We start from the raw sequence: 17,655 nt of genomic DNA, 5'->3' as shown, positions 1-17,655 counted from the left end.
ACACTTCAGAATTGTCCCGCTATCTAATCTGCCCTCTCATCTGACACAGACACAGACGCGGTCGTTTACATCTCCTCTTTGTGACTGGACACACTAAAAGTGCAGCTGCAGCCCAGGGCTCTCTCGTCACGACCTCTCTCTTTGCGCACAGACCTACGACGGGGGAAACTCTCGCGGGGAGTTACTTCTCGGGTCCCGCAGAATTCCTCACCCTGCCATTTGTAAATGCTGCAGACGTATGCTCTAGCGAGACTCCCGCACACTCGCGGAAAGTACTCGCAGGTAACTGTCGGACGGGGGCTACCGGCCCGGCGAATATTTGCAAGCCCCCCATCCCTCCCCCAGCCCCTAGCCCCCTTCCCTGTGCGGACGACTCTGCAAGTACTGTCTGAAAGTACCGAACAGTCCGGTAGCAAAAGACTCGCGTGCGTCCCAGTCTGGAGAGTGTAGACTCGGCTAAACCGTGCGGTTTCCTCCTGTGCAGGTCCGGGACGTGGATGATGACCGGGAACGGAGTGATGCACAACGGGTCGACCGTCATCCACGAGTACGGCCAGAACCTGGACCGGCTGCAGGTACGGCGCCGCTCCGCTCCCCGGCCACACCGGGCGAGCCGAGTCGTCGACGACTGGTAGCTCTGATTTGTAGCAAATACATTTAGAACTGTTTCATTTGCTGTAAGTACCCACTCTCGATTAACTGCTGAGAATATTGTGTAAGGCATTAAACTGAGGATATATCTATCAATAAGCACACGTTACATCCCCCTCGTGGCTGCACCACGGGGTTTTACGGTAGTTTCCTTTTAACTGTTAAGGTAGGTGTGTTGTGCTCTGTGAGCGTCATTGTGCTGGCTGACTAACTACGTGCCTGTGCTTAGAGGAGGACCTTCGTGTGCTCTCACTTACTCGGGTTCTGTACTTCGGAACCCTTCTGAATTGACTGTGTGAATATATTCATTTTTTACGAGATGTCAAATACGAGATCTGGTCAAAAAGTTCTGGAACATTCGTAATAACGCGCCAGTGGTGTGTTCGAGCAAAATGCATTTGGCATCCTTGCACGAGATTTTGTTTACTGTGTAACTGCCCGATGTTTCACTATTGTCAGTTGTTGTTGTTTGGCGCTGTCTTTAGAGTCGCACAGTTTGCAATTTTCGAGATTGCAGAGTTAGAAGAATAACATGTCCACATTTAATTTTGCGTGAAACACGGGAAAAACTTCACAGACACATACCGAATGATGCAGTAAGCCTACAATGGTGAGTGCTTGAGCTGTACTCGGTGTTACAAATACCTCACACGGTTTAAAAACAGCCTGACGGAAGTTGAAGGTGACCCTCGTTCGGGACGCCCTTCGACGTCTACCGACTACACTCAAATTGGGAATGTTCACAAAATTGTGCGTGCCAATTGGAGACCGACTGTCAGAGAGATTGCAGAAGAATGTTACACTTCAGTTGGATCGTGTCACGAAATCCTGGCACGGAGTCTCAGAATGCATCGCGTTGCCGTCAAGTTCGCCCCGGGGCTCACGAATCACGACCGGAAAGATGTTCCTTGAGAGAATTGTAGCTGGTGATGAGAAATGGTTAAGGTGCTGAGACTAAGGTTCGATCTTCAGAATGGATCGGCAAAGGTTCTCAATGACAAAAGAAAAGAAGCTCATCGAGTCACGTCAAATGTTGTAATCATGCCGATAGTTGTCTTTGACTTCAAAGAGATCAGTTCTTCGTGAATTTGTGCTCTGGGGACAAACTATTAATCTATGATACCTTTGGGACACATTATGGTGCCTGCCAGAAAACGTGAGAAGGAAACAGGTATAAATGCATCACGATAATGCACCCGCACATTCTTCCCTGTTGGTGAGTGACTGTTGCACAAAAAACAAAAACCCTGTGCTGCCTCATCCTCCATTACTCTCCAGTTATCTTTTGATTTTTGTGGCAATCCAACCCTTGGAATAAAAATCTTTAAATAACAGCAAGACAGTCTGTTTTCTCCATTTTGGTGAAGCTATCTGACTGTGAAGCTGCAGTAAAAATGTTCCATTCTTTCCTGGAAATTTACCAGATTTATCAAACCACTCTAATAAACAGGAGTTGCTCGTAAACCTATGCGAGGGGTATATTTTGATCGGCTTTGAACATGTTGTACTGTAGAGCAAAATAAGACACACACATTTTATTATATGTGTGGTCCTTTAACATTGTTGAGACAATAACAGATGAAAATAAAAATTCAAATAAAAGTGCTATGGTTTGTAGCGTAAATTACCGCGGTTCCACACAGATTTGTGGGTAAATTATTATTATTATTATTATTATTATTATTATTATTATTTTTTAATCTACTCCCCCTCCCCACTATTTTGTTTTTCATTTCGACATTTAAGTAATATTAAAATACATACCATCGTGAATACCAAATTCAGTCGTATATGATGAAGTGATATTCCTAAGAATGACTCTTGCAATGAAATTGCAATCATCCAATGCACTTGGCATGCAAAATCGAAATGCAGTCAGTATCTTTTTACTTTAAGAATTCTGCGCGTCTTCATTATTGTATGGATTTACACTACATCTACATCTACATCTATACTCCGCGAGCCACCTTACGGTGTGTGGCGGAGGGTACTTATTGTACCACTATCTGATCCCCCCTTCCCTGTTCCATTCACGAATTGTGCGTGGGAAGAACGACTGCTTGTAAGTCTCCGTATTTGCTCTAATTTCTCGGATCTTTTCGTTGTGATTTTTTGGAAAAAAACTTTTTCAACAAATCTGTGTGCATAGTTGTTCTTTATATGTGTTAGGATTTCAGTGGTATTCATTCAGATATATTAAACTCAATATTTTTCAAGGGGGTGTTTCACTTCCTTTATTGCTGTACAGAGACGTACACAGAAAATGTGTCTCTTATTTTGCACTACAGTAATACATATTTGACACCAATTAAAGCCGAAGTGTATCCCTCGGGTAGGTTTACTTGTTAGTGTAACTGAAAGTTGTGTGTTTTACTTTGCTTTTTTTATAATCTCCAAGTTTGTTTGACGGTTCTGTTAGTTTAAACGAGACTCGTTCTAGTAGCCCGTAAGTTTTCCTCCGTATAACGGACGGACCGAGGACACGACTCGCCCCGTGCCGACAGGTGGGCGACCGCGTGGGCGTGATGCGCACGGAGGAGGGCACGCTGCACTTCTTCGTGAACGGCGTGGACCAGGGGAGTGCGGGGGCGGGCGTGCCGGAGCAGGTGTACGGCGTGATCGACCTGTACGGGCAGGCGGTGCAGGCGACCATCGTCGACCCCGCCCTGGAGCACATGTGCCGCTCCGCCTCGGACACCACCTTCAGCACCACCAACCGCACCGACGCCGCCACGGCCGGCGACGGAGACGGCAGCGCCTCGTACAGGTAACGAGTGGGAGCACTCCTCCCGGGGACGGGCGAAAGTGTGTGCCGGACCGGGACTCGAACCCGGGACCTCTCGCTTACTGGGCAGACGCGTCGGCCACTGCGCCGTCCGGACGCAGGTTGTATCGAAAATGCACAGAGTATCTTGGAGCACTCACAGCTTTCTTTCCTTTCCGCTCTCCTCCACCTTCAATTTACTTAATACGTATCACTGCTGTGGATTCTGCATCACGTCAGTTCATTCGCACAGATCCGATAGAACAGGTAGCACACATTTGTACAATTGATTTGCCTCGACTGGCAGTGAACCCTCGACCTTCGGTGTGGGTGCACAGTACCTTTTGACCTCTGAGCGGGAACCTGAAATTGCCACGTGAGGAGGACGTGGATGGGGACTCGGGCGTAGTTGGCAACGTGTGGGAGAGTGTGCCGAGATAGTGCGTGCATTCACAGTCGACACTGTGTTCGGACGGTGCAGTGCTTAATGCCACTGCCTACTAAGTGGCAGATAACAAGTTTGACTCCCTGTCCGGTGCACATTTTCACTCGTCACCACTGACTCTCCACAAAGTCCCGGTGCTGCTAATATCGTCAGCTTCTTCCCTTTCCTTTCCTCCTTTTCTTTCCTTTCCTTTTCCATCTCCCCCCCTCTCCAACTTCAGTTTACGTGATATCTATCGGAACTGCGGACGTCCGAAAGAACGAGATACCACGCATTGGTGTAAGTGTAGTATAACTTGTTAAAGGGAAGTGTATCGCGTTCCTGCAGATTGTCGTACGATGGGCACTTCTCGAGTCTTTTTGAACGACACCCAGATGGCGCTGCAGAGATGTAGCATTACTGTTGATTTATAACTTGCAGTTGTTATTGCTAGAGCAGTGACAGCTGAGAAATTGGTGGCAGAGTTGTTTGTTTACAATGCAGTGTTCTACTTTATCTGGCACGTGTCACTAAAGATACATTCTTTGTTACCTTTTTGTGTATCTCTACCGTGATCTCTCGATTGGCGTGGCAGGCTTCCTCTCCGACTGTGTGATAATTGTTATCGGGAAACTCGGTACGACAACTGAAATTGCTGTCGGAGAAATGTACGTAGTTGTTTGACATTTGAGAGGGTGGCCCTCTTTGAATGCTTGAAAAATAGCCAATTTGCCTCATTCCCCCCCCTGCCGACAGTAAATTGAAAAGTAATGCTAAATCCAATGATATAGTTTTAATCTTTACAGTTTTGTCTTTAAGAAATAATTTCTACCTTCACATTGCACAGTCCCTGTAGCCACTGCACCAGGTGGGACAGCGCCTCGCACCCGCAACATTTGTCATCGACAGCAATTCCCGAAGTCTTCCTGTTTGACCTGCAGCAAAATTATTTTGTAAGAGTCATTTTCAGGATATTTTCTATCACTATCCATAGGACAATTGAAAAATATGACAAGAAGATTGAAGGGTCGAAAAGAAAAACCGTGACAAAAGTGTGAACTGAAAATAGAGTTTTGAAGATATCCAAAACAGCTACGTATATGCGATGATAGAGAATCGAATTTAGAATGCCGGCATCACATTCCGAACAAAATCGTACATACCTTTCTCGAGTTCTGTTTACCGCCAATTTCAAAAAATGGTTTTAAGAAAAACAGATTTAAAATTTTGGGTTGCAGTTTTTGCAGTTGCGTCAAACGTACCTCTAGCGTGCGGTCTCTGGACCGTAAGGCAGTCCTTCGAGATCCGAGAGGTGACCCCCTCCCTCCACCTTCTCTGTCACCGCGGTGGTCCCGCGGTCCTCGTCGAGAGCTTCTGATGTCTGCTGCTCGATTTTATTTATTTATTTATTTATTGTTCTGTGGGACCAAATTAAGGAGAAATCTCCATGGTCATGGAACGAGTCAATACATGAAATTATAACACGTTAGTAGAAACGGATAAAATGAAATATAAAACACATATTCAGGCGACAAGTCGTAAGTTTAAATAAAGAAAATCAACAATGTAACACTGGAATTTGCTTAATTTTTTAGCTCTTCCAGGAGCTCCTCGACAGAATAGGAGGAGTGAGCCATGAGGAAACTCTTCAGTTTAGACTTAAGAGTTTGGGCTACTGCTAAGATTTTTGAGTTCTTGTGGTAGCTTATTGAAAATGGATGCAGCAGAATACTGCACTCCTTTCTGCACAAGAGTCAAGGAAGTGCACTCCACATGCAGATTTCATTTCTGCCTAGCATTAACTGAGTGAAAGCTGCTAACTCTTGGGAATAGGCTAATATTGCTAACAACAAACAACATTAAAGAAAATATATATTGTGAGGGCAATGTCAGAATTCCTGCAGAAGTAGTAAAGAGCTGACCCAATCTCAGATTCGGGCACATTCATAATTAACTTTATGCCTGGTGAGACACTGTTAAAATTATGTGTCAACTATTTTTTTCTGCTGCAAATGGTTTTTGGAGACACTTTTTTTACAAATCCGCTTGTAACCGATAAGTCTCTCATGAACTTGTGATAAGTGTATCAGATTGTTGTTATTATTATTATTATTATTATTATTAATTTTTTTTTTAGAAAGTGTTGTAAAAAAATTACAGGATATTCTGAATATGCTTGTCGACTATTATTCCACATAATCACCATTCCAGTTAAAATGTGTAGTGAGGTGCGGCACGAGCTTCTCTCTCGGACTGACAGTGGGGTCGAGTGTGCCTCCGTCATTTGCACCCGTGTCTTTGAATAACGGTTTCCGGCACACTCCTCAGTATTTGCAGCCGAGCTGTTCGCCTCGTATCGGGCCACGGAGTGCGTCTGGCGACGCGGCCTTTTCAATAGTTTCCTCTGCACAGACTCGCTCGATGCCCTTCAGAGTCTGTGTGCTGCACACTACCCGTCTCTCGGTGCAGCGCGTCCAGGAAAACTCTCTCTCGCTCGCTCTCGGTGGAGCCAGTGTCACGTTTCTGTGGGTTTCTCGTCGTGTCGGTCTGCCGGGAAACGAGTCTGCAGTCCTTGTACCTCGGCCCGCCAGTTCCCGTATTCCGTCTGCCGATCTCGGTGCCGCCGTCTGTCGGGAGTCGGTATCTCTTCGGCACCGCCAGTGGTCCTCCCTTCACGGGAATAAGCTCCCGTGCATTAAGCCTCTCCCAGCACCTCGGACGACCTCTTCCCGGCCCTCCCACCGGGAGGAGATTATTTTGACTCGGCTGTGTATGAGGCACTGCCTTTGTACCCGTCGTCATTTGCTGAGTGGCGCTACCCCACCACTTTGTGCACATTGCGCCCAAATTTTAACTGTCTGCCACTTCTTGATGGAATGCCACTTTTTTTTTAACCATTTACATTCCCGTTTGTGTTTGCCGTCTGAGTTATCAGCTCTCCCTCCCTCCCTCTCTCTCTCTCTCTCTCTCTCTCTCTCTCTCTCTCTCTCCTCCTCCTCCTCCTTCTTCTTCTTCTTCTTCTTCTTCTTCTTCTTTTTAGCAATATGGGAAAGGACATTTAATTTTCAGTTTTGGACCTCCGTTTCTGTATGGTGTCTTCTTTTTTTTTTAACGTGTGCCTGTTCTTAGCTGTCTTCTATTGTCAATTGTGGCTGACGTATAGTCATTTACCTCCTCTCTGTGTTTGTGTTCTATAGTTTTTGACTTGAACGCGTATGACCCCAGTTGTTTTTTGCACCCTACAGCAAAACAGAACAAACAAAACTATCTTCTCTATACCCTCCTCGAAGAACTCTGCCGCGAGCTTCTTCCCACACTTCAGAACCCCTTCCTGCACGCGGTCTTCAGTTTAAAATTTAATTCCTCTGACGTGTGCCTTCAGGGAGATGAAAAGATGATGATGTGAAGGCACCAAATCAGCAGAATACTGGGGGCAGTTCAGAATACCGTAACCAAACATGTCCGAGACCGTTCCGACGGCCAGGGCCGTGCGAGGACGGGCGCACTCCTCTCGTCGGCATTTCCCTCGACTCGTTTTGACTGACTGCTCTGTTTTTGGGCGGCTGTGTGATCGTAGGTCCTTTCTCACAGACGAACGTGCAAGGAGGCGACGGACTGTGCTTGCACCAGATTAGGAGCACGGGGTTCTGCAGGATATTGTGACGAGCCCTAGTACGAGGTCCAGGCGAGTGGCCCTCCGACACGGCGTGCGTGAGCCACAGTAAGATTAAGTGTGTCCTGCGTGACAGCCGCTGCTGCCCCTGTCACTTGGCAATCCCACGGAAGCCACTTCAAATGTCTGTTGTGACGTGGATGTCTGTACTGTGTTCTGGGACAGTTTGTTATTGTTGCATGCACAGCATCCATTTACAGACACACAGGACCTTTTTTGCTCCGTTTCAGACAGGAATCTGTCCCTGCAGTTTGTCTGTTTTATTAGTGTTCACTCTGTGTGTGTGTGTGTGTGTGTGTGTGTGTGTGTGTGTGTGTGTGTGCGCGCGCATCTCAGTGCTCATTAGAATATTGTGTAGAAATTTAAAGTAAATCAGTCAAGAACTTTTAGATTCTTAGTAATAACATGTCTCCTTTATGCATTACACATTTGGTGTACAAGATGATTCTTATTAACATTTAAAAATCCCCAAAGTGAAGTAGATGATGCTGAGATAAGGTATTTAATATAAGATAAGACAAACAGGGGCTGCAAATGTCAGGAAATACCCCAAAAGTGGATGTGAAATGTTGAACATGTGACGTCATCAGATGACGTACCTTGCCGAACGTGTAGCAGTTGGGCGTGCCGATCGTGCACTCCCCAACAGGGGGCAGTGCTACACATTGCCCTGCAAGACTGCTCCACTTTTGAACACCTTTCATAAATGTTATCTTTAATAAATGTAGAAGTTACAATATTATCTACCTCAATGTTAGCAGGCAAAATCTCTCTCTCTCTCTCTCTCTCTCTCTCTCTCTCTCTCTGTCTCTCTCTCTCTCTCTAATTTTTATGTTTTTTATTTTTTTTGTTTTGCCAACTTCTATTTAGTAAGGATGATGTAGCTCGTTTACTGGTAGTGATGCAGTTCACAAACTTACGCCTAATTACTCGTGATACGATATGGTAGTTTTTTGCTGTGCTGTACTCTGCAGTTAACCAGTAGAGACTGCAAGACTGGTAAATAAAATAATGAATATGACCTCACAGTAAACAATTGTCTGAAACAGTGTAAAAGCACAGCACCCGCCAGGCACAGGACTCGAACCTGAGCCCCACCTGCTACAGTAGAGCACTCGAGCCCGGTGGCACGGCGACGCGACTATTCGACTCGTGTCGGGATGGTCAGATGCGACAGACCGGTAGAAACATTAACGAGTATTACCCTGTACGTATATTTTAAAATGGGTGTATAAAAGCACGTGCATATTCGAATGCAGCATTGTCATAATTTCAAAGGAATCAGTGGAGAACTTTCAGAGATTTGAAATTTGAAACAAACATACAGTTACTTTTTTATATCAATTTCGCACGTAATTATTACTTATATATGGCACTGTAGTAGGTACACAAAACCGCACATATTCGAATGTGGCATTGTGTCAAAATTTCAAAGCAGTCAGTGAAGAACTTCCAGAGATTTACAAATTTGTACAAATTTACATTTACGTTTTTATTTGTAGAGATTGCAGCGAAGACTGCGACACGAAAGTGAGCCAAAAGCCCACGAGGAATGCGAACCTTGTCAGCTCGGTTTAGATATAAATTACAGAATGATATTCGTCGACGAGCCGAACGTTACAGTCACTGCCCACTGCGAGATTGAATGCCACTGTGGAGTTGTGGGCACGTCACTCAGTAAAGCGAGTACGAGGCATTACCCGAAAGCTCCTGGAGTGTGTTTGTAGGCAGCTGGTGAAGTCTCCCTAGTACAACAAAATGCCACCAGGAGGCACCTTGCACACAGTGGCAGCTCTTGCACAATTTCAACAGGTGTCCTGAAACCCGGTGGCCCGTAGCCTTTTGACTGAGAGGGTAGTGATCATAACAAAATTGAATACATTAAACTGAACTGTCCAACTATATGTAAATTTTATAATTAATAGGTTAACACTGTGAGGAAGGAAAAAAAAAGGCAACTTTGGGACTCGAACCTGAGCCGACGAATTGCCAGTCAGTGTGGTTGACCACTGGGCTATGGAACTGACGAGTGAACCACTGTTCAAAATTCCCTCACACTTTGCGTGTAAATCTTCAGAAAACTTGAGCACTATTGACCTGTATACGTGTCCCGTTCTGCCGACTTCCTCACTGCTGCGGACAAGTTACTTCCGTATCTCGGTGAATAAAAATGTTTTAGAGCATTTATCGTACAGTATAAGTGCCTCTTTGTGTGCTACATTTGCAAAAGACCTCATTTCGATATATTGAACCGTTCACGAAATATGACAGTTATTGTGACAGCACAATTTCAGATGCACGGGGGCAAAATGGGAGTGTTGTGAGACATTGTTCACCTGATGTAAAAACCGATATCTCCAGAATGAAGTGGGGTATCATTCCGCTCTCAATTATAAATAAAATTTCAAAATATTATCTACATTTCGTACATAGCAATATGTGGGTTAAAATCGACTGTAAGCGAAGTTTACTCGATGCTCAAATATTTTGCAATGTACGGTTTTCAGCCCATACCTGCACAGTACAACGTGCAGATTTGAGTTACTTCAGAAGTTAGAATTTACACAGAAAGACCAGAATTTTGCTCGTTAGTGTTTGTCGAGAAAAACCAGATTTTTGCTGGTTAGTCTTTAAGAGTCACCTGTGATTACCTTCCGGCTCGCATCTATCCAGAGCACATACGTTCTACCGTCACGGTGGCCGAGCTCCAAATGCGATTTGACCTCCACAGAGTAATTCTTCTAGTCCCCAAATACGTGTGGACGTTCTGTCATCTGATCGGCTGAGAAACACAACGGCTGCTCCAATATCAGAACTGTGATAGATGTGCTATTCTATGCCTTTTACATTTGACCGATCAGAACTGAATACCTTTACTGAGCAATTCATTAAATGAACAAATTTAGAAAACCCACAGATATCGTAACTCCTCCTCTAACCAACTAAATTATCGTAAGTATTGTTTTCTTATAAATTTTCCCTGGGCTTATCACACAGATGTGCTGTCTAGAAGCAATTCTCGTACCGACATACTTCATTAATAGACGTGGCAGTATTCTTTTATTGTACTCAAACTAGCTGAGAAAAATGGTGTTGCGTGGATCAGAATATGCGGCACGTGAGACGGCCTGAAAATGTTCTAGATATGAGAAGCATACAGATGCATATCTCATTAAGGGTATTACGAATGCAGTTGTTTTGTTAGTAAGGTAGGTCGGTTGCAATGCGTAGCAGTGGGTGAGTGTGGTGGGCAAAAATGCACGAAATATAGAGCAGTAAATGCTCTTAGCTAAAGCTAAATAATATACACTGAAGAACAAGAAGCTGATACAACTGCCTAATATAGTGTAAGGCCTCTGCAAGCACGCAGAAGTGCCGCAACACGACATGGCGTGGACTCGGCTAATGTCTGAAGTAGTGCTGGAGGGAATTAACACCACAAATACTCCAGGATTGTCCATAAACCTGTAGGAGTACGAGGAGGTGGAGATCTCTTCTAAACAGAATGTTGGAAAGCGTAGCAATTCAGGACGTGTGGGGTGTCGCACTGTCCCACTGGAATTGCCAGAGTCCGTCAGAATGCACAATGGACACGAACGGATGCATGTGATCAGACAGGATGCCTATGTACGTTTCACCTGTCAGAGTCGCGGCTAGAAGTATCGGGGGCCGCGTAACACTCCAGTTGCACACATCCTACACCATCACATAGCTGCTACCGACAGTTCCCTGCTGACTTGTAGGGTCCACGGATTCGTGAGGTTGTCTCCATACCCGTACACGTCCATCCGTTCGATATAATTCGAAACGATGCTCGACCGACCAGGCAACACGTTTCCAGTCATCGACAGTCCAGTATTGATGTTGACGGGCCAGGTGAGGTGTAAAGCTTTGTGTCCGTGCAGTCATTGAGGGTACATGAGTGAGCCTTCGGCTCCAGAAGCCCGTATCGATGATGTTTAGTGGAACGATTCACACACTGACACTTGTCGACGGCCCAGCATTGAAATCTGCAGCAATTTGCGGAAGGGTTGCACTTTGTTAGTCATTGGTGCCATTCTTGCAGGGTCTTTTTCCGGCCGCATCAATGTCGGAGATTTCAAGTTTTACCGGTTTCCTCGTATTCGCGGTACACTCGTGGAATGGTTGTACGGGAAAATCCCCACTTCATCGCTACGTTGAAGGTGCTGTGTTCCATTGCTCGTGCACTGATTCACTTAAACCGTGACAACCTGCCATTGTAGAAGCTGTAACTGATGTAACGACTGCACCAGACACTTGTCTTATATAGGCGTTGCCGATTGCAGCGCCGTATCTCTGTATTTGAATATGCGTGCCTATACCAGTTCCTGTGGCGCTTCAGTGTATGGCTTGTAAACTGTATTGTACATGTGAAAATGTTTGTGTTGTTTCACTCGCAATGTAATGTAATGGTGATACAGTCCTCAACGTGTTTCATTCGTACTGTGATGGGTGGAAGTGGGTGATTGTTGTTGGCAGATATCTCAGTGAAATGTGCAATGTGAGGCACTTAGTTCTGGTAGAAAAAGCCGTATTCTTTATTACTTTTGAACTTTCTACATTAGTGAATAAACTTGCTTATACGATCTCCACCTCATTCCATTCATACTGGCTTTAATATTACATTACACAGATATATGTATATTTACTTTATTTCATTAGGCATTAGTGAAGTGTGTGACAAAAATGTGCAAAGTTATGAAAAGTATTACACTCGTGAAGAATAACCAAAATGTGGTGTTCGGTTCGATTATTCATTTGTTACTTAAGAGTATTTTTGTCTTTGTTCATCTGGATTTTTTTGTGTGTGTCCGTGTCAATTGTCGGTAAAGTGTGATTGAGAGAAACATTACTGAGAGATTAAAAACTGATCTGTTCGTTATTACGCGTTGCTTTTAAAGTCCGAGCGAAGTAACAAACACATTATGACACGTACAGTTAAGTTCGTAAGCCACAGTGTATATAGCTTTTCGTAAGAGTAATTAGTGAACCATATTTCATGGATTTTTGCCCACCATATTCACAGACAGCCACGCACTGCAACCGAGCTCCCTTACTAACAGAACGAGCCCGAGGGCCGAGTCCCGCCACAACCACGAGTGGGGGTGGCAGTGGGTGGTCGCAGCGAAAAGTCTGTCGGTACTTAAACACGCGAGCCTTTGTGTATAGATGTAGATAAACTGTGCACTGACACTAATAAGTAAACAGTTAAGTCAGTAATAGTCAATAGAAGTCATAATATTCGTAGGAAAAAAGTTTCATTTCCCCAAATACATTATTTTGACTACTTAAAATTTCATAATCTGTACGTAGCGACACTGTTCGGCTACAGCCGTCACTGTTAGGAGCTGCTGCCGGCTCGTGGTGCACGTCTGTTACGGGAGCTGTGATTCGCCGTCTGTACAGAGCTGTCTGCTCTCGTCCGACTCCTGCGGGCACGAGGTGAAGGTGGAGGTGCCGAGCCCCACCACGTCTGTGTCTCGGTCGCCAAATTCGCCAAATCTGAACCCGACGGGAGACGTCTGGGAAGGTACGGGGCCCGAGGTCCACGCCCGCAGACCGCCATCCCGTAATACCCGGGAATTGCGCGACCTGTGCGTAGGTATCCGTGCTGTGTGGTATCGCTGCCGTTTTGTGTTCGAGTGGTGGACCCGTTTGCTACCGAGCGGGCGGTAACAATATTTTGTTTCAGCTGTGCGTGTTCAGTCTTATAACCCTGAGAATCTTCACCACCGGTGCAGTTGCAGCTGCCGAGAATTCGACTCCCGACAGTGTGAGGTCCGTCACTCACGGTCTCTCGGTTCTACCCGCAGTGACCTGCGCTTCCGGCACTCGCACGGCAAGAAGGCGCGGCTCTCCAACGGCGGCACGACGGCGTCGCGGCCCCGCGCGTTCGGGGAGTTCAACGACGCCATCTTGGTGAGCAACCGCCCGCTGAGGGACGACGAGATCTTCGAGGTGGTCGTGGAGAAGACTGTGGACTGCTGGCTCGGCTCCATAGAAGCCGGTGAGTCTCCAGAAGTGGGAGCTGCGCTGTGACGTTTGCTGTCGGGTGGAAAGTGAACTTGTGTGGATCGCTCAAAATATGCCCGGAGCTAGTAAATCTGTCAAAAAGAAGCTTTTGCCGAGTTGTAACGTGCACACGTTCGGCAGGCGTATCGCCTCTGGACTTTTCACTGTGGTAGTTACACGCGTCGTCCCCAAATTGAGCGTTTTTGTACATTCGGTAGGTAGGTCAGACGTTTGTGGGACTTGACGGCGGGCCAGGGTTTTGCGGTGCTCTACCGTCTTACTATTTGACAGAGTTCCATACGTTTTGTGTCATCTGAGTCATCTTTTAAGGCTTCTTTTTAAAAATGTCACAGTAAAAATAGATAGCTCCATTAAAAAAAGTCTTTGTAATAATTTGACAGGAATAAATGTTAAAAATGACTTCCATACATCAGAAAATTGACCACATTGTCCACTGTATCGTAGCAAAAATCACATCTCGATATACGACTGTTATTCGGAGAGTGAGTGTCGTGCAAACATTGAAGAATACACAGACTTCTGGCGCGCCTCGCTTGTCAGACAGCGCCATTTACATTTGTATTGTCGGAGTGTACAGCCAGGTCACATATCGACACCTCTGTCGTGACAGGTGGCGGTGAGTAAGCGAGCTAATGTCCTTACAATAACATCAGTTGTCCACGTGTGTCTCCCTTTTTTGATGAGCTGGTATAACAGTAGGGGGGAGAGTGGGGAGGGGGGGGATGGAGATTATAGCGTTGCCACAAGTTTGGAAATTCAAAATGTGTCGGGGCAAAGTCAGGGAATTTAAAAAGAAAGAAAGAAAGAAAGAAAGAAAGAAAAACACTGTAAAAGTCTCATTTTTGTCTCGGTAGATGAAATGGTTTCTTTATTGAGATGTCACAAATCGTTGCTGGCTGGGCACAGCTTTAGTACGTGCGCCACTTCCCTGCTCCCTCATTGCCACTGCTCCTCCCCTTCCTACCACTCCCCTCAGCTTGCGGCCACTGCTGCGACCACTCCTCGCCACTAGCCTGGCAGCTGCCGACGAGAGGGAGGGAGTAGGAGCTGTCGAGACAGACGCGGCAGCAGGGAAGTAAACGCTTTTGTGACATTTAAGAGTTCCTAACCGGGAGTGAGTTTTATTATATCATTCGTCTGCTTTGATAGTTTAGTTTCTCGAGTTTCTGCGTGTAAATTTAATATCTAACTGCCGCAGTTCTCACGTTTTCGTTCGTGTCGGAAAGTAAACCAATTTTGTGACATATTGCGAGTTCCTAATCGGGGGCGCATTATTTAGTTTCACCTGAATGCTTCGGTAGTTAGGTTTTTGAATATCTGTGTATTATTAGACACAGTTCCTGCGTTTTCATCAGGGTCTACTGTAGAGTTGCGCTGCACGTAAGGCCTCCCCGATTTGTCTGACAAACACGTTCCAGGTGCTGTCTGACGCTGACACTGTCACTGAGCCAGATGCTGTCGCCTGTCCTGTTTCAGAGGAAACCACTCGCCCTGCAAGATCCGGGGTGGGATTACTGGTAGTTGGGAGAGCTAACATTAGGCGCGTTGTGGGGCCCCTTAGGGACTCGGCTGACAAGAAGCATAAGGAAACCGATGTGCACTCCTTGTGCATACTGGTTGGAGTCATTCCAGATGTGGAAAGGGTCTTCCCGGATGCCGTGAAGAGCACAGGGTGCAGCCAACTGCAGGTGGTTGCTCACGTCGGTGATGTGTGTCACTTTGGATCAGAAGACACTCTCCCTGGTTTCGAGCGGCTAACAGAAATGATAAAGGCTGCCTGGCTTGCTTGCGAGATGAAAGCAGAGCTCACCATCTGCAGCATAGTCGACAGGACTGATTGTGGGCCTCTGTTACAGAGCCGAGTGGAGGGTCCGAATCAGAGGCTCGGACGGTTCTGCGACCGTGTAGGCTGCAGATTCCTCGACTTGCGCCAAAGAGTGGTTGGGTTTTGCGTTCCGCTGAATAGGTCAGGTGTCCACTATACGCAGGAGGCGGCTACACGGGTAGCGGGGGCTATGTGGTGTGGACTGGGCGGTTTTTTGGGTTAGAGGGTCTCGGGGAAAACACGAGAAGGGCTTCAGTCACAAAGGGTGCAGGCTGAACACAGGAAAAACATAGCTACAGGAACCATTGATATAACAGTTGTAAATTGTCGTAGCTGTGTTGGGAAAGTACCAGAGCTCCGAGCGCTAATAGAAAGCACTGATGCTCAAATCGTTATAGGCAATGAAAGCTGGATGAAGCCGGATATAAGCTCAGCCGAAATTTTTGCGAAGAACCTGACAGTGTTCTGAAAGGATAGGCCAAACACGGTTGGCAGTGGCATGTTCGTTGCTATTAGAAGTAGTTTAACTTGTTACGAAGTTGAAGTAGATACTTCCTGTGAGTTAGTATGGGCAGAGGTCATTGTTGGCAACCGGAATAAAGTAATAATTGGATCCTTTTACCGACCTCCCAATCCAGATGATACAGTTGCTGAAAGGTTCAAAGAAAACTTGATTTCGATTTCAAACACGTACCTGACTCATACGATAATACACTCCTGGAAATTGAAATAAGAACACCGTGAATTCATTGTCCCAGGAAGGGGAAACTTTATTGACACATTCCTGGGGTCAGATACATCACATGATCACAGTGACAGAACCACAGGCACATAGACACAGGCAACAGAGCATGCACAATGAGATATGTAAGCTGTAAGAGAACCTGAGACCAAAGAGCAGTGTTGACTGCAGTACGAACTGTGCCGCAGTAGCAGTAAGTTGTTGCTAGCGAGCAGTCGCCTGTCTGCGCTTGTCAGTCCTGTCTGGTGTACTATGTTCGCTGGGCCGGTCGCAGTGCAGCGATGCCGGAGCCTGAGTATCTTATATATATATTACTCCTGGAAATTGAAATAAGAACACCGTGAGTTCATTGTCCCAGGAAGGGGAAACTTTATTGACACATTCCTGGGGTCAGATACATCACATGATCACACTGACAGAACCACAGGCATATAGACACAGGCAACAGAGCATGCACAATGTCGCCACTAGTACAGTGTATATCCACCTTTCGCAGCAATGCAGGCTGCTATTCTCCCATGGAGACGATCGTAGAGATGCTGGATGTAGTCCTGTGGAACGGCTTGCCATGTCATTTCCACCTGGCGCCTCAGTTGGACCAGCGTTTGTGCTGGACGTGCAGACCGCGCGAGACGACGCTTCATCCAGTCCCAAACATGCTCAATGGGGGACAGATTTGGAGATCTTGCTGGCCAGGGTAGTTGACTTACACCTTCTAGAGCACGTTGGGTGGCACGGGATACATGCGGACGTGCATTGTCCTGTTGGAACAGCAAGTTCCCCTGCCGGTCTAGGAATGGTAGAACGATGGGTTCGATGACGGTTTGGATGTACCGTGCACTATTCAGTGTCCCCTCGACGATCACCAGTGGTGTACGGCCAGTGTAGGAGATCGCTCCCCACACCATGATGCCGGGTGTTGGCCCTGTGTGCCTCGGTCGTATGCAGTCCTGATTGTGGCGCTCACCTGCACGGCGCCAAACACGCATACGACCATCATTGGCACCAAGGCAGAAGCGACTCTCATCGCCGAAGACGACACGTCTCCATTCGTCCCTCCATTCACGCCTGTCGCGACACCACTGGAGGCGGGCTGCACGATGTTGGGGCGTGAGCGGAAGACGGCCTAACGGTGTGCGGGACCGTAGCCCAGCTTCATGGAGACGGTTGCGAATGGTCCTCGCCGATACCCCAGGAGCAACAGTGTCCCTAATTTGATGGGAAGTGGCGGTGCGGTCCCCTACGGCACTGCGTAGGATCCTACGGTCTTGGCGTGCATCTGTGCGTCGCTGTGGTCCGGTCCCAGGTCGACGGGCACGTGCACCTTCTGCCGACCACTGGCGACAACATCGATGTACTGTGGAGACCTCACGCCCCACGTGTTGAGCAATTCGGCGGCACGTCCACCCGGCCTCCCGCATGCCCACTATACGTCCTCGCTCAAAGTCCGTCAAGTGCACATACGGTTCACGTCCACGCTGTCGCAGCATGCTACCAGTGTTAAAGACTGCGATGGAGCTCC

The 17,655-nt window shown here is 46.7% G+C and overlaps 1 protein-coding gene across 1 annotated transcript in view; it reads left to right on the top strand.

Annotated features, from left to right (window-relative positions):
• Positions 1–17,655, top strand: part of LOC126108819 (neuralized-like protein 4) — a 339,970-nt gene that overhangs the window by 140,574 nt on the left and 181,741 nt on the right. The window contains exons 12-14 of the mRNA XM_049914183.1: positions 485–575; positions 3,156–3,418; positions 13,347–13,540. Coding sequence (XP_049770140.1) covers positions 485–575; positions 3,156–3,418; positions 13,347–13,540 — 548 coding nt within the window. The remainder of the gene's footprint in view (positions 1–484; positions 576–3,155; positions 3,419–13,346; positions 13,541–17,655) is intronic.

Source organism: Schistocerca cancellata, chromosome 11 (assembly GCF_023864275.1).
Source record: "Schistocerca cancellata isolate TAMUIC-IGC-003103 chromosome 11, iqSchCanc2.1, whole genome shotgun sequence".
Lineage (NCBI taxonomy): Eukaryota > Metazoa > Arthropoda > Insecta > Orthoptera > Acrididae > Schistocerca > Schistocerca cancellata.
The sequence above is the reverse complement of the archived record's forward strand: the minus strand, read 5'-3'. Positions and strand labels throughout refer to the sequence as shown.